The sequence below is a fragment of the Astatotilapia calliptera genome, chromosome 6, assembly GCF_964374335.1.
Source record: "Astatotilapia calliptera chromosome 6, fAstCal68.1, whole genome shotgun sequence".
In the NCBI taxonomy this organism is placed as follows: domain Eukaryota; kingdom Metazoa; phylum Chordata; class Actinopteri; order Cichliformes; family Cichlidae; genus Astatotilapia; species Astatotilapia calliptera.
The window spans coordinates 19,877,057-19,904,711 of record NC_137427.1 but is presented as its reverse complement, the minus strand read 5'-3'; the positions used below and the strand labels follow the sequence as shown (position 1 = coordinate 19,904,711).

The following is a 27,655-nucleotide window of genomic DNA, read 5'->3' as shown; positions in this document are numbered from 1 at the left end:
AGTTTCTATGCAAATGTTTGTCCCATACAACCTTGTGTGTACGTATGTGCGTCCGTGTGAGTGTGTTCCTTATTGATTCAGGGCTCTGGCTGGTCTTGTTGTCCCAGGGGCAGATCTCTTGTGAAGCCGACCCAGTTCTTTCATATCCATCACTGTAATTGTAGCTGCTGGCCTGGTTGCCTCAGGCTTGGGATGCAAACATACACGCTCACAAACGTATGCATGCGCGGCCACATATGTGACCCAGGAGCCATTAAGAGTCTATCTGTGATTACTATCCAGTGATGTGTTGTGCTTTTACAGTTCCATTTCTTCAGCCAATAGATTTTGTTGCAGTGTGCTTGTTTGTGATAATCAGTGACTGCTGTCTACTACAGAAAATGTCAGATTTATGTATATGTGAAACATTCTTTCCAAACTACAATTTAGTTTGCAATAATTTACTTGAAATTAAACTGACTGGAGTGCACATGTTATATTTGTGTACATTTTGACTGTGATGAATCAAATGTGTGGTCTGTTGCTTAGGACCACCCCTAAGTAAATCAGAAGAGGCACTAAGTTTTGATTGGTTGTTGAAGGATAAAAGCAACTCACTGGAAGTAAACTGCTTGTTGGACACACTTTGGAGCTGACAGCTAGTTACTTTCAGACTTTCCAGATACGGTTGCCTGGGTGCCCCAATGATGTATTTACTGTCATGTGATATGCCAATCAGTGATATCCTGCACTCTCATTGGGGGCTGCCTCAAATTTAAGATAGATGTATCTTGGTGTCTACCCATAACACATATAAACCTGTGTAAACAGTTTTCTGATTTAACCTCTGTAAACACTTTTGTAAATCTTGGTCATACTGTGTTTCAAAATGCAGGATTATCTGTAGTATGGTCACTGGCAGATGACTTATGTAGTAAGTCCCGCTCTTGCTTGTTACATCTAGTTTTCTTAAGCTAAGATGGTGACAGTGAAAACACTCATCTCAAGATTTCAAAACGGGACTAAAGAAACCAGAAACCATTCTGTCTGTGTCACCATATCCATATCACTTACTAAGCAAGCAAGGGAAGTAGCAGTTGTCTAATGAAATCTTAAAAAGGACATGTTTATATATTTATTTTGAGTTCTTTTTTATTTTCATGCCCATTTGCATCTGTCCTCTCTATTACTGCCATCTTGTGGCCACAGTTTGCTATTGTCTCTGGAAGCAGGATTAAGCCCACTTCACTACAATGCTACTAAAATCTGTACAGGGCCAGTGTTTTGAAGACATGGTCTTGTTCTGTTAACAATAGCCTGAGATCGTCAGTTAAGGGCCCAGCAGCTTTTTCTGGTTGCTTGCGCCTACAGAATCAGAACAAGTACAAGTTTTCCTTACATAACCACCTTTGCAAACATGCAAGGTGTAAGGAGTTATAGTGTAGTGTGAAAAAAGTTTTTCATAACTTCTTTTGCAGAAAGCCTTGATAATGGACAGAGGACATCAGCTGTTGCCATCTCTGGTTTAATAAAACAAGTTTAACAAATTAAGAACCCAGCAGCTCTTTCAGAATAACATGTATGTGAACTCACAGGGTTGACAGAATAAACTTTAATCAGCTGTTTTGCATTTTTAATTAATATTTTGAATCCCTCAGTAGATATTGACGGTTTACCATGTCAGACAGTGCAGACAGCTGTCATTTAAAAAATAAATATATATTTGATATACTGTGTTCCTGAGCTCATTAAAAAACGTTTATTTGAAGATTTGTGGTCCTTATTCACAACCACACTACAAAAATGTGATTTTATATACTATGAATCATTACATTAGATTAAATAGAGAATGAAGTATTGAAAATGAGCTGAGACTTAACCATCTGCAAAAATAATATTGTTCCATAAAACGCGATGGGGAACAATTTCTGGGGAATATGCGCTTTTTCTTTTGGTTGTTTGTTGATTGTATGACAATAATTGTGTTTTATGTCTCGTGAGGTGTTTAGTGTTTGCTACTACCTTTTACTAAAGGAATAGTTCTATAACATTTGCCCGCAAGTCAAACCACTTGTCATCGTTAGCTAATAGTAAATACTTTGATGATGACTACAGAAGTTATATTTTACACTTCTTCGACCAGGAAGGCGTACGGAAAGGTGCAGGATGTTGTTGGTTTACATAAAGGCAGGTAGCAGACAGGCAACACAAAACAGTATTGACACATAATTTTTAATGACAGTTTTGCTGCCATATCATGCTGTCAATATATAACATTTAAAATTGGTGCCTACTGTTATTAGATAGTAATTTCAAAGGAAATCCAAGAATTGTATCATTTCCAGATGACATGCAAACACTACAGACAATCACTTCTCTTCACATTCAGTGACTTAAAACCATACCAGTTTGTATCTCATACATGATGTAAGACTGTCATATTGTAATATCACTGCTAGAGCAACCCCATGCATTTGCATTCCCTAGTGCGCACAAGAATGAGACAACCCCGGGCATGTCTGAGAGCAAGATGCCCTCTGATGATGCTATACTACCTAAAAACCGACCAACCAAAAAAAAAGTAAAAGAAAAAAACACTAGCACCTGGTGTTGTGTAACTCAACTGTAAGCAAATGACTCAACCAACCTGATTTTCTTGAAATATCATAATAACAAGTTGATCTACATATTGCCATTTGAAACATGCCAAAACTAGCCACATAGGTGCTCACTCAGATAGAATATGCTCAATATTAGATAGACAGTCTCCTGGATTGTTGTTGCTACATTTTTCATTATGCATTTACTGGTGCTGTTCATTTCCATAAAATGTATATTATATGTTACACAGTGCACATTAAATGTTTAGTGTTATACTCAGTTATTTCTCAGTTCTTAAAGTCTTAAATTAAAATGCTCATCGAATTCTTACCCAAAATGTAATATTTAAATGTGTGAGTACTGACTGAATAGTAACTAAGAAGGTTAGTATGTGCTCTATCTGTCAATCCATCTATCTATTGCAGCATATCTCTATCTTCTCCTCCATATCCTAACAGTCTTTTGCACGTTGCTGAGTGTAGTGTTTGTAATAGACACCTTGGGAGACGGATCAGTGTCTTGACACTTGCGTGGACAGATTTTCCAAAAATACTGCAAAGAATTATCTCACCACTTGTGCATGTGGGTCTCGAAGTGCATACGTACTTGCCCTTCCTCTTTCTTATGTGTGTTCATATAGAGGTTTATATACTCTGCATGCTGGCGTGTCAAATATGGACTTACCCTCTTTCCGCGATAAGCCCTAGAATTGCAACTCTGATTCCCTTTTCTCTGGCAGGATCATGACCTTCCCCCTACTCCTCTCTTCTGTTCTCTGTGTTTGTGTATGCAAGTGCATGCGTGTGTGTGTGATTATATATAATTGAAAGGGGTTTAGGATAGGATTGGTGTCTGGAATGCAGGCAGATCAAGGCACTGCGTGTGTGTTTGCTGCTTCTAGTTAAGTAGGCACACAAGTGGTGGGCCTATTGAACCAGCCAGATTCCTAAAATCTGCAGTCCTGATTATGCAGCATTTGATTTAGAGCAGCAGATGAGTTAGTGAATAAGAGTGGAGAAACAGAATGGAAGAAAAGGAAAGGAAGCAGAGGGAGAGAGACAGAAAATCAGAGTGAGATAGAGAAGATGGTCAGTCAGTATTTAAGTGTGTGTTTGTGCATTCTGTATTTCTCATAGCTAAAAGCTTGCCTAGTTGTGTTGGTTTGTAATTTTTAAAAGATGTGCTCTTGGGTTGTCGATACTGATATCCAAGTAAATACTTAATATTCAATGCCAGTTTTGATATCAGAGGAAAAATGACAAAAAAAATTAAACTAAAAGTTGGTTAAAAAATATATAGATTAGCATAATACAAACAAACAAATTTAAGATTCTTTTAGGTAGTGCAAAAAACCCCAAAGTATTGTCATTGCTGATCAAACAGAGTTGGAAAGGTAGACTGCCTTTGTTTCTACTTGGTGCAGACTTTTCTCACCTTCGTTCTGGTACTTTCAGAGAAACATGACAGTTTTTAGACAAAAGAGAATGTGATCCTGTTAAATTACCAGGAGCCTGTATTAAGGCTACATACTGGCAGGATTGATAATCTTTGATGCCTATTTCTCCATGTTAATGTTATTAATTTATTATTAGTCATAGCAATTAGCCGCTGCCTTAATCATAACTTAACAGACAGCTAATGGTGCTATCAATTAACTGCTAATAGTTAAATTGCAAACATTAAATGTTATGATACTCAATTATCATATTCTTGTTTTAAAACAATAAATTATATATTACAAAATAAGTCCATACTTCCCAGTTGATATATTTTGTTATGTATCTATAACCATTTGCACACTGCCTTGGTCACTGACAATGTCTGTCATGTGACACTGTTTGTGAACGACTGTACTAAATAGTAACGTTATACTATTATTGGTTGTGATTACATACTATTTTTTCAGACATACAATCTCACAAAACGTGTTCTTTAAATGTGCACAGCATGGTGATTTCAAAAGAAGTGTTACTGTAGCCAGTACAAAAATGCTATGTTGCAGAGTCTGTCGTCTGCATTGCATTTTGAAAAGTGTAACCACCCCTGAGATTACTTTTGTCTCCTTGCTGACACCACCATCATTGTACTTGAAAATGTTGTAGGAGTGACATCACACTGTCTCGCTGTCTTTCTTCCTCTAACTCAGATGTTTTGAAATTTGAAACCAATTGATTTAGTGAGAATTGGTACTCATTAATACCAATGCAATTGGTTGGTATCTTTAAAAAATACAGAATTTGGCACTCAAGCTAATCAGGGGTTGTGTGCTTTCAGCTTTGTTGATATAGAAATTTTAGAAAATTTTTAAGTATTGATTGATACCCCAGTATGCTCATTGCATTGTTTTGAGCATGGCATGGTGATAAGGAGATGGGCTGTGAATCTGGAAATCATTTCCAGCAAATTAGAGATGGTGGTTTATCTTCTTCTATCTTCTTTCACCTGGCACATGTTTGACGAAAGTCTGTACTATATGTGAGGAGATGACAATAAAGAGACAGCTGAGCCATTTGACAAAAATAATCATAATAATAAAAAAAAGAAATTAATCAATAGGTCTGTAGGACTAAAAACAGAGAGAAAGGGGAGAGGACTGTGGTTAAGATACACAGATATGCACGCAGGAGAGAAGGAAAGGAAGGAGGGATCAGTCAGAAGAAGGGGATCACATGACTCACTGGGTACTCAAAGGCTAAAAATATATTGCTTGTGCTCTCACACCCTGACATACACTCAGTATTGAAAATATTCTTTTTTTCTGTTTTTTGTGAGTGTTTAGTAGGGGTGCAACGATACACAAAATTCACGGTTCGGTTCGATACTTTGGTGTCACGGTTCGATATTTTTTCGATACAAAAAAAATGTTCATGCCTTTTTAATTTGTCATTTATTAAAATTATAAATATATATTTTAACTCAAAAGTACAGTTTTTAAATTTAACCCTAACCCTTGTGCGTGTTTTTTATTTTGACAGCGAATGCGCACCTGCGGACCACTTATGTGCAGCCCTGGTTATTTAGCTCGTCATATTGCAGCCACAGAAATTATTTTGTCCATGAAACCATAAAGCTGCACTTTCTTTTTGCCTTATAGTCTGATTTGTCATAACTTCTCCGTTTTGTGGTAAGCTTTTCTTTGGCTGTCACTTCTTCACCCTGACCTGTCTTGTTTGGCTCAGCAGAACTGAAATGCTTTTACACACTCACTCACATAAGCTCAGCGATTCTCTGCACGATCAACCTCTCACATGTTTAAGCTGCGGGAGATTTCACTTGTCATGTTTGCGTAGTAAGCTAACGATTAATAAGACGATGTCAGAGGAATTGGTGCGCAAATTATCATCACTCACAGATCAGTGCTGTCGCTCTCTATACACAGTTCGCGCGATTGCAAAGTGAAAGCAAAAAAACAAGCGCAAATTCAAACGCGATTTCAATATGTCACATATTGACAGTGGCTCACCGATGCCAATGACATAATTACCCAGCTACATTTCTGAAAGAATGCAAAAGCATTGACATATATTTTTCCTTTCTACAATAGCCCGACAGGCAGGGTAGCCCGACTGAAAAAATCGCTAGCCCCAGGACGTCAGGCTAGCGATATTGCAAGCCCTGTATCTGATTGAGGAATCACTCATCTTTGGAAAAGAGAGTTTATTACAGAGAAATGTCTCTTTCCAAAATAAAAGCTATACTATCCGCTTCTTCTGGGCTATATTCTCAGCAGCATAAGGAGAATCATGTGCTAACAGCTGTCTAAATGACTCGGCTAAAGTTAGTAGCATGCTTGTTGTTTTTGTCTTTGCACTAGGATGATGTCGGCGTAAATGTGCAGTCATATTCGTTGTGTTCCCACTAGTGCTTTCAGGTTAATCTCGTTGAAATGACCTTAACACCACAACACGGCAAATCTCCGTTAACGAGCTACCGCCGATCGCCCCTTGCATGGGGCTAGACGGCCAACACGTTAACGAGCTAACTGCGCTAACACACTAGTTCCCACCCATGTAATTGAGCATTGCGTGGCACATCCAACATACTGTTTTACTTTAGTCCATGACTCGCTTACCTTCAGGGTCATACGTCACATGAAAACCAAAATAATTCCAAACGCCAGATCTGAATGAGGGTGGGGGAGGTGCCCTGCGCGCTTCCTTCTGACGATGCTGTCTGTGTGGAGCACTCAGTGGATCTGCGCTCGACAGTGCAGCCTAGGCGGAGTAGTCGAACGCAGATTCACTGAGCGCTCCACACAGACAGCATTGTCAGAAGGAAAGTTGATAAAATAAATTACAAATGTTGTATTGTTCGATACATATGCGTACCGAACCGAAAGCACTGTATCGAACGGTTCAATATCGATACGAATATCGTTGCACCCCTAGTGTTTAGCTGTTTGGCAAATTAACAAAGTACTGGACAGCAAATGTGTGTTTGTAGATCCCACTTTAAGTCTTAGTTTTAAAAATATTTTTTCCTGTATAATAATGCATCAAGTTATCAAATTAATTTGATGCATTATGCCAAATTTCTTACAGAGCCGTCTGCCACATACTGTATCATGGACCTTATTATTCAAATGTGTCCTACCACTATGAATAGACATTAGACTGATGGCAGTCATCAGCACAGAGTCTGCTCTAGATTTGCAGATGTGAAACGTGAACCAACTTTGTCCATTAAATTCAATGTATGCATTCAGTGAAAGTGAAAAATAAGTGATGCAGCTCTCACTCTTTTAAAATCACAAAATTTTGACTTAAGGTTAAAAAAATGTTCAGTACAATGTGTGCAACAAAGCAAGGGTATTCTTAGTTACAGATTAGATTACATTTGAATGCATCGCCTACCTCCCTCCTTTTCTCTGTGCTTTTATATGTTAATTTTTTTTCTTACTTTCTCAGAGTCTTAGAATATTTAGTCTGAACTCCTGCTGCAGGTAAACTGTGTACGGTTCATATTGTTACTGTCCTACTTCCTACAAAGAGCTGTTGTGTGACACTGAACATATTTATGACCATTTAGTCATCGGCCATGTACCAAATGATTTCAACATTGACAAATTGAATATTGATTAGATTGTCACAGACATAAATGTATTTAAACAATCTTAGAAGACAAAATTCATAATAAAATATGTAAAAGTGTGCATTGTAGTTCAAAATGATGTCACTTCATAGATGGATTAGCACAGCTGCAAAGTTGCAAATGCATTTTCTACTTTTGGCATAGAAAACTGTACATCTGTCATGAGTGTATTGACACTGCCTCATTGCATAGACAGTTGAGCAGAAGCATCTACTACATCACTTAACCAGCAGTTTCCTTTGAAGTGGCAATTTTAGCCACACTAAATGCTAGCCATGACTGCGTCTGAACTATAGGTCCTGCATTGTTATTGTCTTCAGTAGGCCTCATCAGCAGTGTTGTGTTAAGCCATGCTTAACTTGCAGGTGCTTTTTCAGTTTGAAGTGGAGCACTTCACAGCCTGGAAATACTTATCACCCAGACACAATTTGCATTTCGCTGTGATGATTTTGACATCTCTGGGCTCACTCTTGGAGATAGAGTGAGGAGTTCAGTCAGTGGAAGGTCTCATAGTAGAGGAATTGCTCCTCCACATTGAAAAGGCAGTTCAAGTGGTCCAGACATTGTTGCGAAATCAGTTTTACCCCGGTTCTTTTATTCGTCGAGGCATCCAGAGACGGCACCGGAACTCAGTAGTCATTTCACAAAACCTTTATTCATCTTTATTCATCTTCATTTAAGCATGCACTTCTAGAAGGGAAGACGAGGCCGGTGTGTCCCTCTCCAAATCTTCACTCCTTTGTCTGTGAAACACAGTTTTGTAGGGGCGACTCTATCATAAAACCCCCCACGGTGTGCTGCAAACTCTGTGTCTGTGTCTATGTGCACAAGCACATGAATGCCTACATGTGCGCGTTCCCACGTGTCTATGTGAGTGCTCGTGTGTGAGTGTGCGTGTGGATGTGTGTGCGTGACAGTTAAAACACTGTGGGTGTAGGTGACTCCCTAGGTCATAAAACCCATCTCCCTTCCAGACCACAGTTATCCAGTTACAAATGTTGAGACCCCCCACCCAAACATTCTCTGGGGAATTTCCACTCAGCATTAACTCCTCTCTGTTTTACTTTCACAGTTCAAGTGGGGGAGGGGTCTCCTACAATCTACTCCTAAGTTCACAACACAATGAGGCCTTTATTACATTGAGGGCAGTGTCAATGTCTCTACAATAGTTCTACATTCTATGTTAACACATTTCTAAACTCTAAAATAAGCTAAACACTCCTACAACATCTGCCTCCAGTCTGCTCCTGGCATGTCTAACTGGAGAGTCTGCAGTGCATGGCCTGGCTTGGTTTTCCCCAAGTGACTCGAGTTCTTTACTTTGTAATGCAATTTTCCCACAAGATACTTGTTGCACTTTGTTCCAAAATTAAAACTAGAAAAAAAGACATTCCAGTGTTTTTTCCCCCAGAAAAAAAGTAGCTCCATTAAATTGCTTCTCTTCTACATTAAAACTATTGCTTCCCTAGCTAATAAAAACTGGAAAACTGGATGGTTCAGTCAAGTTCTCTGTGGGTGTATTGGAGGCATTGCAGAGAAATGCAGAATAAATTAGGTCTGGTAGTTGTATTAAAGAATTTTAAGTGTTGACTAATCTTTTTATGCTGTTTCATGGTTCACACAGATTGCACATATGTACCTGCACACCCATTCATGTATTTATATTTACTAATATATTTCTTACAAAGCTTGATCATATGACATGCATTGCAAATGGAGAGCTGCAACTTTTCTGTTTAATTTGTATTTTATAAAATGTATAATTTTTTTCCATGGGGCTTTTCTGTTTCTTAAATAACAGGTCAGGTTATATTATTCCTGTTCTTGTTGCAAAAATGAAATTCTCAAGTTGAATCTTTTGTACTGTGTATTTTGGTACCTTGGTGCTGCCAGTTCTCCTGAGCTGCAGGACACAATTCCTACCGCAGTACTGTAGCTGTAATCAAAATAAAGAATGTGCAGCACAGTAGGGCTTGATTGCTGCAATAAAATGGGGTCTTTGTCTGTGATTATAACTAGTATTTTGAGAGTCTCTCCTTGTTGAGGTGTTTTCAGAAAATGCAGCTCAGATTAAACCACTTTTACACATCAGTCTAATGTGTGTGTGGTATATCGCTGCATTACAGTGTATAAGATAAATGCGGACATTACCGTATGTTACAAGACTCTTGGGGCAGTTTTATCTCTTGACACCAGCCACCTTTTGTTTCTCTTCAGAAGAGAAAGCCAGGGAGTTATCAGTTTCTTAATTCTTCCTCTATTGCAAACTAACAGAGGGTGACGGTGTCTCAGCATCCTGGATGGTTTCATTAGATCCCTGGGAACGGTATGGAAGAGGACTACTTAGCCGCTGGCAGCAGAGGATGTTACATTCACTCCACTACATCTTTTTAATTAAAACTCTTAATTAAATGGAGCAGCGCAATTCCAGGACCCCGTTGCGGTGTGTCGCTGTCTGTGTGTGTACATTTGTGTGTGGTTTGAACATTTGCGTCTGTATCAGCGTTAAGACTTCAGAAAACGTTTGTCGTCGTTGGTGGTTAAACTATTGATTGTTTAATAGGGTTAATTGAATATGTATTGGCATTTCCAGAGGATGGTTTCAGCTGCTCATTTTTCTGACCAACACTCAAAACATCCAAAGAGCTATAACCAACAAAATTTGGAATTTTTACTTAATTGATTACCTAAGTTTTTAATTGATTATCAGAATTTGTTATTGTTGACTGGTATATAGAATTAGCATATTTTATACTGGTAACAGCAATATTTTTAGCCAGTAAGGCAGGACATATGTATAAATTCCCCAGATATTTGTAATGATCATTGCAAATATAAGAAATTAGTCTTAAGGATGTTATTTCCATTATAAACTGGCATATTATCATCGATAACTGCATCACTACTTATTCATGACTCTTTTTTTGGTACAAAGCTAGAGTTAGCTAGTATTGGTTCTTTTTTTAGCTTAGGAGCCATTTTCTGTTCAACCCACTTCCAAAAATATTTTGATATTAGCTCCCCTGATGACTGGCAATATATACTTTGGAAAGAACAGGTCAGCCAGTGTGCTGCTTTTCATACTTGGCCTATCAGCTACTGATAAAGTTGGAGAGTCACCATGCAAAACTGGAGTCTGAGTCACATTTGATGAAAGACCACTCAAGTGACCTTTTAGCTTCCCAAACATGCATGATACCTAATTTAAACAGAAAATGTGTTTTCACATATCAGTTTTGTTTGTTTGTTTGGTTTTTTACATAAAAGCGCCTACAATAATTTATTTTGAAGGATAAAATGTAAAAAAAACACAAAAAAAACATAACAATTGTCATGGATGCCTTCCATTATTTTTTTCCTCATTTGCATTTTGCACTCTTACACAGGCACACTATACTGGAAATATTCTTTGTAGGCCAAAACTATGTATGAGCCAAATGTTAAATAAGTCTTTTCTTTTCTTTTCCTCCCTTGTAATAGATACTACACTCTTTACATGTAGCCACTAGTGCTGTGGTTTTACTATGACATAAAGGTCAGACTGTCAATACTAGCCTGTTAATTAAGTCACCGCTTAACACTGAAGTCAGTAGTAACATTAACTACAGATCTACATGTAATGAAAGTAAAATTACCTCATACTTTATACAGAAAACAGAAATGTTACATATCAAGAAGTAATAGTTCATCATTTGGAAATTGAAATTATAGTTGTTGTCACCATGGATGCAAAAACATCGAGGATGTAAAAAACTAAAAAAAAATAACAATAATAATAAAACTAAGCACAGAATGATTTCACTTAAAGATTCATGCCATGTTCTCAGTCTGCTTCTGTTGCTGTGAAGATGGCTCTATTTAGCTTTTTAGTTTCAAAGCTGACCTCTTTACCTTCTTTTTAAAATGTTTTTATTTATTTATTTAGTTTTAATAAAAATGTTTGGACGTGTTATGTTGTCCCAAAATTTGCTTGTGTTGGACTTGCAGGATATCAAACTATAAAGACACTCACAGAGAGAGCACTATACTGCTGCAGTGCGGTTGCAGATGTGACACTTCAGACACAGACTGAAAAAGAAAGAAGCAGCAGTGGAAAGAAACAAAGTGGGGTAGAGGTGGAGGTTCACTGGGGTCTGCAGCTGGGTGAACTGAAGATGGGCTTGCTGTTGCAAATGTTTTTGTGCCTTTACTGTAGGTTCAGTGGGATTTTTACTAATCACTTTGGAAACAATTCATCAAATGATACTTGCTAACCTGTCGATCGTATTTACCCCAGCAACCCACTGCAACCTACTGCTAACGGTTGGTTCTTTCCAACTTGCAACTGTGTCCATTTAACGTAAGGAATAATAATACACAACTCAAGCAACTGAAGTGTACAGGTAATGGAACAGAAAGAACAACTCAGAATGAAAGAACACATGGCGACCGTGGCTCAGGGGGTTGGGAATCGCATCTGTAACCGGAAGGTCGCCGGTTCGATCCCTGGGCTCTCTGTCCAGGTCGTTGTGTCCTTGGGCAAGACACTTTACCCTACTTGCCTACTGGTGTTGGCCAGAGGGGCCGATGGCGCGATATGGCAGCCTCGCTTCTGTCAGTCTGCCCCAGGGCAGCTGTGGCTACAACTGTAGCTGCCTCCACCAGTGTATGAATGTGAGAGTGAATGAATAGTGGAATTGTAAAGCGCTTTGAGGTTCTCGAAAAGCGCTATATAAATGCAATCCATTATTATTATTATTATTATTATTATTATTATTATTATAACTCTTTGGTTTACAGTCATACCCTTTACTAATAGAAACCTGGAGATTACAGAAAATGAGCAAATGCACAACACAGCAGACAAACTGGTTATCAGCCAGTCCCCACTTTGTCCAGGTTGAAGAGCTGTGTTTCTGTACATTCCCTAGTAACAAATTAGCATATTTATACATTCACTTGGCAGCACGGTGGCACCGTGGTTTGCACTGTTGGCGCACAGCATCAGGCCGGGGTCTTTCTGTGTGGAGTTTGCATGTTCTCCCCGTGTTTGCATGGGTTCCCTCCAGGTACTCCGGCTTCCTCCCACAGTCCAAAGACATGCAGTTTGTGGGGATAGGTTAATTGATAATTCCAAATTGCCCATAGGTGTGAATGCGAGCGCGAATGATTGTCTGTCTCTGTGTGTTGGCCCTGCGACAGACTGGCGAGCTGTCCAGGGTGTACCCCGCCTCTCGCCCTATGACAGCTGGGATACGCTCCAGCACCCCCCGCGACCCTGAAAAGGAGAAGCAAATGGATGGATGGACTTTTGAAAGAAGTAACTTGTGATCTGTTCTAAAATGGTGCAAAGCGTAGGAGGCCTAATCTGAGCAGCATACTTGGAATGCTAATGATAGAAAATTGATTATTTACGACATTAAGATTTATGAAGTGACTAATACAACAAGTCAGTATTTTTCTGTAGACTGAAAAGGAGCTGACTGAAAGTCTCCTTGCATCACTCTACATTTGGGGAGGTTAAATCTATACCTATAGCAATACATACTCACCACAAACTTTTAAGATACTGTTTCTGTTGTAAATACCTTAAATAGATATTTCAATCTTTTTGTGGCTATTGCACTGTGCCATGGAAAAATATAACAAATTTGTTGGATTGTTTTATGAGACAAAGAAGTGCATTTGGTATTGAAGAGGAACACGGCTACTTTTCAGCCATTACAAACAAAGTAGCTGTATTTTTTTCTCACACCACAGCTAATTAAAGACAAATTATGACAGTTAAAATAATAAAAGTAAAAGAGAACAAAAAAGAATAGGTATGTTTTTGTATACTTTAAATGAAGTTATCAATCATCGTGGTCTTTATTGTGCCAGACAGAGAAGCACTCATACTTGGACACTTAGAGACGGTCAGCCCAGATCAAGCCAAGAAAAGGTCCAGACAGGGTTGAATGAAAACAGCTGACCGCACATTCACATTTGTTGGCACAGTTGCTTCAGTTTTAACCACATAAGCAAAATTACTCTCACTAGTGTCTGTGACAGCAGGACTCAAGCTTGCGCAAGCAGAGTTGAGTATTGTGAGGCTTTGCAGCCAGTCATAACTGATTGTTTGCGACATTTTGAGAGTCAGCTTTTTTTGCAGCTACAGTCTGAAGAGTGAATGGGTAAAATGCGATTTACTCATGCATTAAAAAATAAAAACACGCTGTTATGCCAGTGCAGGCAGTCACACCTGTGCTCGTGCACTTTTGTGCTCCAATCCTGTTAACTTGTATGAAGCTTGCAAAAATGAGAAACAAGCTCTCAAAGGAAAACCAAGTAATCTTGTGGACTGTCTCATTCTACAGTTACTGTCTGCAGTCCCTCAACACTGAAGATGTTTGACATTAAGGTTTGATTTTCTGCTAAAATCAACGGCATACTACAGTACAGTACAATGCAATACAATTTTATTTATATAGCACATTTAAAACCAGGGGGTACACCAAAGTGCTTCACAGTAAAAATAACGGTAAATGATTACACTGAACAGTAAGTCATTAAAACAAGGTAAAATAGAGAAAGTATAGAAAACAAACAAAAAGCAGTAAGTAGAGATAGGGAGAGATCATGATAATTCAGAGAAATGAGTAGCGATACAGCAATTAATGTGCGTTGAGAATTAGTGAACCGGAAAAAGCCAGGTTGAATAGGTAAGTTTTCAAGCGTGCTTTAAAGAATTGAATGGAGTCAGAGGCACGAACGGTAGCAGGAAGACTATTCCAGAGGTTTGGTGCTATAGAGGCAAAAGCACGATCACCCCTAGTCTTCAAACGGTGCCTGGGCTGGGCCAGAAGTAACTGACTGGAAGATCGTAAAGAACAGTTGGGAGTATAGAGACTGAGGAGGTCGGTGAGATAGTCAGGGGTAAGGTTGTTTAGGCATTTGAAAGTAAGCAGCAGAACTTTAATAGGCAGCCAATGGAAGTCAGAGAGCACTGGAGTAATAGAGCCAAACTTTCTAGTTCCGGTTAGGAGACGAGTCGCAGCATTCTGAACGAGCTATAATCTTTGGAGGTGAGCAAGTTGGAGTCCAGAGTACAGCGAGTTACAATAATCTAATCTGGAAGTCACAAATTCATGTATCACTTTTTCAGAACGAACAGAACTTTGTTATGCTTAAGCTCTTTTGCATGTGTTTGTTGTTGCATTTTTCTCTAATCTTGTAGCTGCTGAGGTTTCCAATAAAAAGCTACAGTTTTAATATTATCAAAAAAATATATTATCTAAATGAACGCATCCTTTGCAGACAAATGTTCACTACTCATCAATCCTTAGACTATCTGCACTTTTTCTGTGTACATAAGCATCTTGAGACTCAACTGTTGCATTACAGAATCTGTAAAGCTCAATTTCTGACTTTCCATCCTCATCTACAAGACTAGACGTGTTTAAGTTAGGAAATAAGCATACATAGCTCTAACTGTATTTCTGCAGAGTTTTAAAGTTGTGTGTGAACTCTCAATATCTGCTATTTGCATTCAAGGCTGGTTCCACTGCAGAGGAGAGGAGAGGCCTGACGCTCTGATTGGTGCGTGAGTTGCTAGACAACAGATGTCCAGCCGACTAGGAGGTGGACTACCTGTGGAGGAGGGAGAGAGAGGAGAGAGACAGAAAGAAAAGTGGAGGTGGAAAATGATGAAAAAAGGGAGCGAGGCTGTCATATAACAGAGTACAGTCGATGAATACTGCAAATAAAAAAAATAAAAAAATACAACCACCCTGGCACAGCCAAACATGACCACCTATTATGGAGCATTATGGAAGAATGGTTCAAATCATTTTCAGAGTTTGATTTTTTTTTTTGAGGTCTGAAAACGTGCTGCAGTCTTTCCTAAACCATGTCCTCAGTATTGCTACTAGGTATGGTATAATTAGGTCAGATAACTTTATTGCTTAGTGTACAAAGAATAACACTAGATTGTGTGTTAATTGTAATATAATGGTTACATAATGGCATTAATGCATTGTGCATACTATCATTTTAACAAAAGTTCTGCAAACATACTTAAAACTATGGGTATTGTTTTATTTTACTGGAATTTAACAATGTTGATAAAGCAAAGTACAATGAAAAGTAGTCCGTTAAATTCCTTAAGAACAGCAAATTGGCTGTTGTACCAGTGTAAAATACGCTATGATGCTAGTAGACTTAAGTGATGTACTGTAAACACAGGTGTATTATAAAAAACTAAACAAAAAAACAATTACTTAATGTAGCAGAAAATGCAAATGTGAAAATTAGATATTTGTGAGTAATGATTCTCTCAATATTGGCAAAGGGAAGACAAAATGTGTTTTGTGTTATACTGACACAAAAGGATGTGCCATTCAGCAACATAATAAGGCAAAGACAGAGATGGAGAGATTAGTGACCTTGCTCAGAGAATCCTGCTAATCATGCAGTAATGGCTAGGCTGCCCTTGTTTCTGGCGCTGTTTGTGGGCTTCTGTGCTGTTATGCTTGTCTCTACAGCCGGCAGTATGCTTCAGCAAAATTGAAATTGGCATGTTCTCAGGGGCATTATGGCAGACTTGGAGCCACACAGAAGAGCTGCAAGAAATTCTGCATGCAGGAAGGCATGCAAGTCCTTTCGGAAGTTTTTACACAGTTTCATCACCGCCTCTGGAGCCAATATGACTGTTGAAAGAAAAGAAACAGCATTTTTTAAGTTAATGAAGTTAATTGTGGCTGTTCTTGGTAATTAATGCTTGGGCTGATGGACGAGAAAGCTTTTTTGCAACAGTAATCAGATCAATTCATTGTAGACCTTTTTGTAGTTTCATCATTTTATCTCTTCTTCTTTTGCCTTTAAACATTCTTTTTTTTGTAGTTTTGTCTGCTCATGCTATATATTTTATTCTGGATTAAACTTTGTCACTAGGGCTGACAAACATCTTTGTCACCTTTCTTTGGGGATAAGTACTTTTCTGTCATAATATGTTTTATACTGGCATTTTGCTGCATATTTGAGTGCACGCCAAGGTCCGTCTCATTTAAAGCTCACTAGCTTTGTTGTTGTGCTTGCCTATTGTTTTCCTATAGGTGCGTTACACTGACACGAAACAAACAGATACCTGGACCTATAATGAGAACAAGCAGCCTAGTGTTCTTTGCTGGTCTTGCCTCTGTGCTGCACTGAGCCCACAGTTTCCATAGCACCAAGAAGAGAAGAAGAAGGAGGCAGATAGTGAAAAATAGGCGTCCTATTTTATTTTGGAAAAATGTAGAACCTCCTGCTCTCTCTCTCTCTCCCTCCTGTCCTGAGGCAAAGCTGAAATGGGTCGCCTCAGCACTGGATTGTCTTACTCATTGCAATGACTCACTTATTCTGAATCAGAGTCACTGGACATTGGGTTTCTTCTGACAGAGAGATTTGAGTGTCACTTCATGTTTGCTAAGTCAGATAAAATCAGTCTGAGCCTCAACGAGGAGAGATATGTTATGCTGTCTGGGTTGCCATATTGCCTGTCTGGGATTTTTGTTGCAGTACAGTTAGATTGCAGTATCTAATACCTGCTGCTGTTCTATTCTTTGCTTCCCAAAAACCGTCTTTTCCCCCCCGCATAAAATTTGGTGGATTTCATGTAAAGAAGCATGTACATGTTCTCCCAGCATCAGTTAAGGGTCCACTATTAAAACAAGCTCACCAAAAGCTGATGTTGTATTTAGGTGGAACATTATAGTCACTGCCGTAGAGCATATACTTCTTTAAGGTTTCGGAATATGAGTGAAATCGTTTTATGGTATGCATAATATTACTGTGTGTGTGGAAAAAAAAAGTCACAGTTTATTTTAACCTAAAGCACTTCATTACAGTGATGTAGAAATCTACAAATATCATAAAGTTTCTGATTAAATCTCATCATTGGTGTAATACAGAATTACATAGCTGTTTTTGTATTACTGATTATATATTATTTCAAAATACCCTTTGTCTGAAAAAAGGGGGTAGAAAATAAATAATTTTAACATATTCTATCCAGATTAATTGTTTAACACAAATTTTAATTAAAAACATGAAGAAAAAAACGGTATGAGATTTTCTTTTAAACATTCAAAAGGATTACTGTATAAATCTATTGTATGATACATCTGCAAAACTGCAGCACAGTGTATATTTTGGGAATACAGATTTCAGATTTCCCTCAGGGCACCAAAGAGGACCTAAAAGTACATTGGAGGAGCTTATGCTGAGCCCGACGCGAGAGGTCAATATGAATCCTCTGTGGCCGTTCACTGTGTTTGTTGTTCACTGCCGCCTGCCTGTTTGTGGCATATTACCGAGCACATATCAGGTCACATTATTTTTGTCAAGCATTTCAGTTCTGATAAGGAAAAGAGCCGGCTGACACCATGCCAGCGCGCGTGCGCGCGCGCGCACACACACACACACACACACACACACACACACAGACAGACAGACAGACAGACAGACAGACAGACAGACACAACACACGCTGACAACCAAATACTGCAATGTGTCCTCCACTGAGTCAAAACTAAGTTGCATCCAACTTCACGTTCTATTATTTATAAAGCCAATCACAGGAGGGAATCATGAGTAGCATTAAAATAACCCATCTCTGTGTTTGTGTCTCCTCTATTTTTCTTTTAGATCATCAAAAGCTGGAGAGAGAGGCGAGGATTTGTCGTTTATTGAAGCACCCCAACATCGGTGAGCTGTGTCCTAAATCTCGGAATACACACACACACACACACACACACACACACACACACACACACACACACACACACACACACACACACACACACACTTGTGCAAATTAAAACAGGTCTTTTCAGGTCTCTACTGATTTCTGCTAGGGATATTCATGTTCTAGACACAGTTACGAGAGAGAAAGGAGGAGAGACCACGAAACCAAGTGTGTTTGTGTGTGTGTGTGTGTGTGTGTGTGTGTGTGTATGTGTTCTAGTACGGTATGTAATGATTATGCTGCACCTGTGTGCTCTTGCAGCTGAGTCATCAAAAAGATACACTAGCCGTACACCTGCTCTCTAAACCTTTACACCCCTCTCATTAAACCTCTGAAAGAAGTGGTCTCTCCTCCTTTGTTTTCACATTTATAGACACATGCTCTTTCTTCCCTTCACTGCTGTTGTTTCATATTTCTCTAATAATTTCTTTGTAGTTTTCTGAGATGTACTTGCTATTTGAAATTTTGAGAGCAACAATGGCGTTAGGTTTTTGATCCTGTGGCTTTGAAATCAAGACAATAATATATAATATAAGTCAAACTCTTCTAATTTCCTAATATTGAAACGCAGTGTAGTAATGCTTTACTTTCTAACAGTAACAGTTTACCTCCGGCAAAACCAGGCTCAGAGAAGGGGTGGTTGTCTGCCGTGACTGGTTGAGGAGAGTGAAGGAAGACAGGATAAAAGTATGATTCTATGCAGAGAGGTCTACTGAGGCCATAGTGAGTGAGAAAGGTGACTGAAGAAGAAATACTCAGTACATCATGGGAAACCACCAGCAGCCTACGCCTATTGCAGCATAACCAAGGGAGGATTCAGGGTCACCTGGTCCAGCCCTAACTATATGCTTTAGCTAAAAAAAAGGAAAGTTTTAAGCCTAATCTTAAAAGTAGAGATAGTGTCTGTCTCTCGAATCCAAACTGGAAGCTGGTTCCATAGAAGAGGGGCTTGAAAACTGAAGGCTCTCCCTCCCATTCTACTTTTAAATACTCTAGGAACAACAAGTAAACCTGCAGTGCGAGAATGAGCTGCTCTAATGGGGTGATATGGTACTACAAGGTCATTAAGATAAGATGGGGACTGACTGCGGCTGCAGTGATGCGGATGCTGCACCGGTCCGTCGTGGTGAAGAGGGAGCTGAGTGTAAAAGCGAAGCTCTCAATTTACCGGTCGATTTACGTCCCTACCCTCACCTATGGCCACGAGCTGTGGGTAGTGACCGAAAGAACGAGATCGCGGATACAAGCGGCAGAAATGAGCTTCCTCCGAAGGGTGGCTGGCCTCTCCCTTAGAGATAGGGTGAGAAATTCGGCCATCCAGGAGGGGCTCAGAGCAGAGCTGCTGCTCCTCCACATCGAAAGGAGCCAGTTGAGGTGGTTCGGGCATCTGACAAGGATGCCTCCTGGGCGCCTCCTGGGTGAGCTGGCATGTCCCACCGGGAGGAGGCCCCGGGGCAGACCCACGACACGCTGGAGAGATTATATCTCTCGGCTGGCCTGGGAACGCCTTGGTGTTCCCCCGGATAAGCTGGAGGAGGTGGCTGGGGAAAGGGAGGTCTGGGCCTCTCTGCTTAGGCTGCTGCCCCCGCGACCCGGCCTCGGATAAAGCGGATGAAGATGGATGATGGATGGATGGGGACTGACTATTTAAGACCTTGTATGTGAGGAGCAGGATTGTGAATTCAATTCTGGATTTAACAGGGAGCCAATGAAGGGAAGCCAATATAGGAGAAATATGCTCTCTCTTTCTAGTCCCTGTCAGCACTCTTGCTGTAGCATTTTGGATTAACTGAAGGCTTTTCAGGAAGTTTTTAGGACATCCTGATAATAATGAATTACAGTAGTCCAGCCTAGAGGTAATAAATGTATGAACTAGTTTTTCAGGGTCACTCTGAGACAGGATATTTCTAATTTTAGAGATATTGCGCAAATGGAAGAAAGCAGTTCTACATATTTGTTTAATATATGCATTGAAGGACATGTCCTGGTCAAAAATGACTCCAGAGTTCCTCACAGTGTTACTGGAGGCCAAGGTAATGCCATCCAGAGTAAGTATCTGGTTACATACCATATTCCTAAGATTTTCAGGGCCGAGTAAAATAACCTCAGTTTTATCTGAATTTAAAAGCAAAAATTTGAGGACATCCAGATATGTATGTCTTTAAGACATTCCTGCAGTTTAAAATAATTGGTGTGTGTTATCTGACTTCATTGATAGATAAAGTTGTGTGTCATCTGCATAGCAGTGAAAATGTGGATACTGTATTGTTCTTTCTTTGTCATTTTTTTGTGTTAAGTCATTTTTTGCTCCTTTTTAGTTTGTTTTTTTTACTGTTTGGGAGTTGACACACTCTCTAAAGAGATGGTATTTTCAGGGGGGGGGGGGGGGGATGGGATGGGATGGGAGGAGAGAAGCTGCAGAGAGGCATGTAACAGTGCAACTCTGCTTCCTGGTCCCAACTCTGGATAGTCACGACTTAGGGGGTTTAATAAATTTGGCCAGATTTCTAGAAATGAGAGCTGCTCCATCCAAAGTGGGATGGATGCCGTCTCTCCTACCAAGAACAGGTTTCCTGCCAGCAATTTAAGGAGAACATGTGGTCCCAACTACAGAGTCTGACATTGTTTTGGCAAAGTTGCACATGATTCAATATTAGTTCTAGTAACCTTCAATTGACGTAACTGGGTGTCATAATTGCCGTGATGTGAATTATAATTTTACTGAATTTATTTTTAGTATTGTAAAGATTTTCATAGACATATAGCTACTTCCAAAATAATTTAGGTTTTATTATGGGAAAGCGAGATTTCATCAAACGACAGCCATCACTATTGACAGCTTTACTATGAAAACTTAGAAGTCATCTATTATTAGTAACATGTTCTGAGATGTTTTAAGTGTTATATTGTAACTTTGTTGACACCGCTGCACACTGCTGGTCTGTTTCTGTTGGCTGATTTTTCTTTTCTCTGTCACACTTTTCTCTCCTTTTTTTTTTTTGCGCTCCTCCACAGTAAGACTCCATGACAGCATATCAGAAGAGGGTTTCCACTATCTGGTGTTTGATCTGTGAGTAACACTCATTCACACATTCTGTCAATTCTCTTCACCATACCAATTTTTATATACTATCTCTTATTAATGTTAACACCCTGTATAGAAGAAGCTCAGTTTTTACTCTGAAAGCCATGACCACTGGAGGGGAAAAAAATTCAGGGTTAAACACATTCAAACAAGATATCTGTAAATACCCAATTATATTAGAGTCCACTATGTTAAAGAATTATTATGGCAATTATTATGGCACCCTTTTGTTAGAATGCTAATAGCCAGTTACTGTAATTTGGTGAGTTACTTGCAAACATTTTTTTTCTTATTTTCGTTTGGAACGTTCCACATTCCAGTATAGCATTATTCAGCTGTCTGTGAAGGTTCTCAGTCATCCAGGTCATCGTAGTCAAAGGAGCTTTCAAAGAATAGTGTCTGGACTTCTTTAAGTTGCTTGAAGATGTTTCACCTCTCATCTGAGAAGCTTCTTCAGTTCTGAAGAAGCTTCTCAGATTGTTCAGCTGCTTGTTAATGCAAAGGTCTGAAAGATGATTCAAGTGGCTTTCAACATGGCACAGTTATTGATCTTAGAATTTCAGAAACTGCTGAGATCTTGCCACAAAACCATCTATTGGGTTTACAGAGAATGGTCCGAAAAAGAGAAGCTATCCCTTGAGCAGCATCAGCAAGGCCCCCCGAGTATCAACTGATATAAATGCGAAACCCAGCTAAGTATCTTTGCTAAACAATTTATCCATTTATGACCACAATGTGTCCATCCTCTGATGGCTGCTTCCAACAGGATAACACACCCTGTTAATATAATCTCAAACTCGTTTCTTGAACTTGACAATGAAGGGCGTTCACTGTCACCAGGTCCAGTAAAACACCACTGGTATTTGGTGGAATGGGATATTCACATGATGATTGTACAGCTGACAGAATTAAGGCAGCACTGATGGCAAAAAGGGGTACAGAGTCGATACTACCGAGGTGTAATAGTTGAAGTTGCCAGTGATTTTTGTAATTGAGTCCATAGAAAAAATGACAAGTCTGTTTCAGTTTTCATGACAGCCAGAATCATGAATACACTAAATAATGATCTCATTCTCTCTTCCCAGGGTGACAGGAGGAGAGTTGTTTGAAGATATAGTAGCCCGGGAGTACTACAGTGAGGCTGATGCCAGGTAACACATACACACACACGCTGCTGAGCAAAGCAGCCATTATGCATCTCTGTCTGTTACCCGAAAGAACAACTGTGTGTGCCTATATGTGTGTTTGTGTGTCTCACATATGGTTGTCTCAGAGGTGTGATATAGTTACCTTGTCTCAGGGATCTCGGAGTTATTTATAAAGATGATTAATGACATAAAGCCTGCAATATTAATCATACACAACCTACCTAACACTGCCAGCTTTATGCTGAAAAGCTGCATCTCGAGGGAGAAAGAAAGGGGTGTGTGTGTATATCTATGTCTTTATGTTATGCATGTCTTTAACTTTAACTTTTTGCAGAAATAAGTTCCCATCATGAGGCTTAATATCACATAAATCTCACATAAAAAGTTTGATGACGAGAACAGTGTTATGAATTAGGTTATTCTTCTCTTCTCGGTTATTTTCCCTAGTATCCTCTTTTAAAATATATTTTTTCTTGATTTTTTTCCCCCTCTCTCTCCTTTTAATTTGATCCATCTCATTCCTCCACTTTCCCACCCTCAGCCACTGCATACAGCAGATCCTGGAGAGTGTCCATCACTGCCACGTTAATGGAATCGTTCACAGGGACCTGAAGGTTTGTATGACCACAGACATTGCTGCAACCTTGTTGACCAAACAGACAGACAAAAAGTCCTGACTTGGTAGCAACAGAGAGAAAATTCCATTTTGTCCTTTACATATTTTTGTTTTGCTTCTTTTATGTTTTGTTTTATAAAATAAATAAATTAAATTCTCCATTATCAACCTTCTTAATTATTACATTGTTCATTCTTTCTTTTGAAGGCAATAAAAGTAATAAAAGGCAATATATTGCAAATATTTGATTCGAGCCTACCAGATTCCGACACTTCTTCTTGCCTGCTTGTCTTCTTCTATGTTAAGTTAGTATGCGTGGCTAGTACCCCCCTGCCTGCTCGTGTAGAGAAGGAGGAACCTCTTCTAATACCTCTAATATGTTGAAGACAGATTGAAAGTATGTTGACGTTATCATGGCAGTAATTTTGTGAGATGTATGACTGTGTAATGTAATGCAGTGCTGGTTAAAAATAGAGGCAATCACAAGACAGACACTCAGAAATGATCCCCATTCGCATAGTTATGTAAAAAATTATGTTGAGATGTGAAAAAAATTTTTAAGGTCATGACTATTCCAGTGGTAGCCCGTATTCTCACAACTTGCCATTAGCATTTTGATGTTAAGCAAAGAGGCAGGAGAATGCTAAAAAAAAGCTGTTTTCAATGTGACTAAATGGATTGTGAGCTTGTGCCTGCAAAAACACCCCAGAAAGAATAACCAAGTTTGAGATTTCCATTCTGTGACTAGGATTTCCTTTGCTGAAGCAATTTCAGGTTTTTACATGCTTCAAAATTAGGACGATTTATTCATCGTTATGTTAATCGTTATGTAGCTGTGTCTAGTTGTCAGTTACTGTCTATGTCCTGTTGAGTCATACGTCTGCCATAAAGTGACTGCTCACAGGCTGCCTGTGTTTTGAGTCTCTAAATGTTAGGAAATGCATTATTCATTAGAGCACACTGTCTAACTGGCCTTAGGTTAGCAAAGACCTTTCTGCACCTGCGCCTTTGTTAGTGCGTATGTGTTTAAATGTGTGTGCATATATGTGCATGCTGTTGGCTTTCATAAATTTATGATGGTGCTAAATTGTCTTAGTGTGCAGTGTGTGTCATTATACATATGTGGCTGAGAGTCACTTGTTTTTACACCCACGTCTCCTGTTCCACCACAGCTGCCCCCTGTATCCTTCTCCCTGCAGTGTGCACTTTGTTCCTGCTCATGGATTCTAATAGTAGAGTGTTTTTTTTAATTTACACATCACCTCTACTCCCTTTGAATCCATGAGGCTGGGGGAGCAAGTCCACAGCTCCAGTGTGAAACATGTCCGTGGTCACGTAGAGATCTGGTCCCGTGCACATTTTTGTTCTCTGTCATTGATGTGGCAGAAAGGGAGTTGCCTCAGACACTGATTTAAGAGCAGCTTAGTGTCACTGACCTCTAATGGCTTTGATTGGGATTGCTATGGCTAATCTGATCTTAGATCTGTGTCTGTGGGCAGCTTGTTCCCAGAGCGTGTGACCTCTCACCTCTAACCTGTTTGACTCCGCCCCCCCCAGCCTGAGAACCTTCTATTGGCCAGTAAGCTGAAGGGGGCGGCGGTCAAGTTGGCTGACTTTGGGCTGGCTATCGAGGTACAGGGGGACCAGCAGGCATGGTTTGGTGAGTATTCATCCATCCATTTTCCAACTTGAAATAGCTGATTGGTCAAGCAAGCAATCAGTAATGATAAATAATATTAAGTCAGCCATATAGATGTTTGACAATGTTAGGGAAGTTTTGGGGCAATACTAATAAAAGGGGATTTAGTGTTAATCTGTTGAGAATCTCTTTAATCTCGACAAGTAGGGGCACATACACCAATTGGTTTAAATGTCCCATAGAAACCTTTTGTAGGCTTCTTTTTGTTCATGAACTGGACAGCATCCTGGCCAAAGCACAACGTGATAATAGATTTCATGTGACATATTGGAGTTATTCAGTTTTCCAAAGAACACTGTCAACAAAATATTTGGCAGGAATAAAGAGTTTCACACGAACCACCCTAAATCCACAGAGGGTAAATGGCAGCCAAAGCCTTGACTCCTTGTGAATAAAAATGTTACAACAGATGTCTCTTAGCAGAGTCTCTTATTCAAAATAAGAAAAAGTGAAATTTCAAAAATCAGCATAAGACAACACTCATTGTCTCACAGTCATTTTACGGCCTGCACCAACCTGCCTTTCCAAATATCCTTTCATATTACTCCTCCAGGTTTTGCAGGCACCCCAGGCTACTTATCTCCAGAAGTTCTGAGGAAAGACCCATATGGGAAACCAGTGGACATGTGGGCCTGTGGTAAATAACATTCAAATTGTCTCACTGTAGCTGCTTGGATCTAATACTGGGTCCAAAGACATCTGTTTTTTTTTTTTTTACAAGGACTGAAACTTTAAGTTGTTCTGAGTGTTTTGTGGAGTGCTAAATAAAGAAACCATGTTGTTTTTTAAAATAAACAAATAGTATCTGAGTATAAAGATCTAAAATGCATGGGTTTGTGTGCATGTCACTTTGTTCTAGGTGTTATTTTGTACATCCTGCTGGTTGGCTACCCTCCCTTCTGGGATGAGGATCAACATCGCCTCTATCAACAAATCAAGGCTGGGGCCTATGATGTAAGCATATATACATCATCCAAAACTGAAAAAACTAAATGGTAAATAAAGTCAGACAAAACAAAAAGTGACATTTTATTTTAGTTAATTTGCACATAGGATCATTTCATCATCTGGCCATCTGCTCAGTTTTCCTGTAGCATCACTGGGAGCTCAGGACACAGCCACTGTGATTTTTGAATTGGTATAGGCCTTTAAAGATTTTTCTCTCCACTAATATAACATCTGAAACCTGAAATTGAAAATTGGATAATAATTCTGATGTTATCTCCTCTCTTCCTGGCTTGCTACAAATACAGAATCCTCAGAGCTCTGTAGTTTTGTATTTGTATATATGCTGTATATATGACACACTTTTTTTTTTCTTTTTTTTTTTTTTTTTTTACAGTTCCCATCACCGGAGTGGGACACTGTAACTCCTGAGGCCAAAGATCTAATTAACAAGATGCTAACCATCAACCCCAGTAAACGCATCACTGCTGCAGAGGCCCTAAAACACCCCTGGATCTGCGTATGTGGCAAACACACTCCCAGATGTTGGAATATTTGCACAAACACACACACACACAGATGCACACAGAAATAAAAAAAAAAAGCATGAACACACACAAAAGGTGACAGTTGCACTGCCCACAAAATCGCAGCCATACATTCTTCTCACCCATTGTTTCCATTCCTTCAAATCCTCTCATCTTCTCCCTGCAGCAACGGTCCACTGTCGCTTCCATGATGCACAGGCAGGAGACTGTGGAATGCCTGAAGAAATTCAATGCCAGGAGGAAACTCAAGGTGAGACTTCTGGCAGTCCTTCATGCTTCTGTTTATATAGAACAATCCATCCAGCCATTTTTTCCTCTCCTTTTCTGTTTTCCTTGCTCAAGACTTCTCACTATAACTTAAAATGATTGCTTGTTCTGTAAAGCCTTCGAGTTGTCCTTTTGCTATGCTGCTCTTTCTTGCTACAACCTTTTAATCAATCTTTCTTTCTTTCTCTTCCTTCCTTTCGCCCATCATCATTTCCTTCTTCTTTCCTTCTTTTCTGTCAATGCAGGGAGCAATATTGACCACTTTGCTAGTCACAAGAAACTTCTCAGGTATGTCTTTCTCAGCATGGTGTCCAAAACCTGGTTTTCCCAAACATATTATGTTAAAAATTACAAGCATTTGTCCTAAAAAACAAAAAAAGAAGAAGGAAAAAACAAAACTGGAAGCTAAAAAGGCGTTACAGCTGTTAAAGAGATCTTTAAAAAAGTGGGAATTTATGAACTTATCCATCAGTGTAATACCTGCAGTAGAGGATGCGGACATGAGTACTGGCAAATTAAAACTATTATGGATGAGATTAACAAATTACTGAGGTGATATAAAGCTATTATACTGCTTTTTTTAATAAGCTAGTAAAGTTTGATTAAAAACAGTAATGAGCAGAACCTGCCTCAACTTTAAAACTTTAAGGGTTTAAAGGGTTAGATTCAATCTAAGGCATTAAAACACCAAATTCACACATTAGTATATATTAACCAGTGAAGACAGTGGTAGACCAACGAATCAAGAGGTAGATACATAGAGTATAAATGGTTGTAACCAGCCTTGTCTACAGCAGGATATTGGTGATGGTATCGGAAGTACTAGGGGAATAAACTATGAATGTTGTAGGTAGTACACTGACTATGGATAACTATTTCAAGCCCACTTAAACTAACCTGAACTATTAAACCTTAATAACTGATAATAATTT

General features: G+C 39.2%; 1 protein-coding gene across 13 annotated transcripts in view; it reads left to right on the top strand.

Moving 5' to 3' along the window:
• The window catches only part of camk2d2 (calcium/calmodulin-dependent protein kinase (CaM kinase) II delta 2), a 46,316-nt gene that overhangs the window by 3,785 nt on the left and 14,876 nt on the right, over positions 1-27,655 (top strand). For all 13 annotated transcript variants that reach the window (XM_026170896.2, XM_026170890.2, XM_026170894.2 and 10 more), the window contains 10 exons: positions 18,316-18,375; positions 21,431-21,485; positions 22,586-22,651; positions 23,190-23,262; positions 24,822-24,924; positions 25,517-25,600; positions 25,823-25,917; positions 26,306-26,428; positions 26,623-26,706; positions 26,969-27,011. In XM_026170896.2, the coding sequence (XP_026026681.1) occupies positions 18,316-18,375; positions 21,431-21,485; positions 22,586-22,651; positions 23,190-23,262; positions 24,822-24,924; positions 25,517-25,600; positions 25,823-25,917; positions 26,306-26,428; positions 26,623-26,706; positions 26,969-27,011 (786 nt within the window). The remainder of the gene's footprint in view (positions 1-18,315; positions 18,376-21,430; positions 21,486-22,585; positions 22,652-23,189; positions 23,263-24,821; positions 24,925-25,516; positions 25,601-25,822; positions 25,918-26,305; positions 26,429-26,622; positions 26,707-26,968; positions 27,012-27,655) is intronic.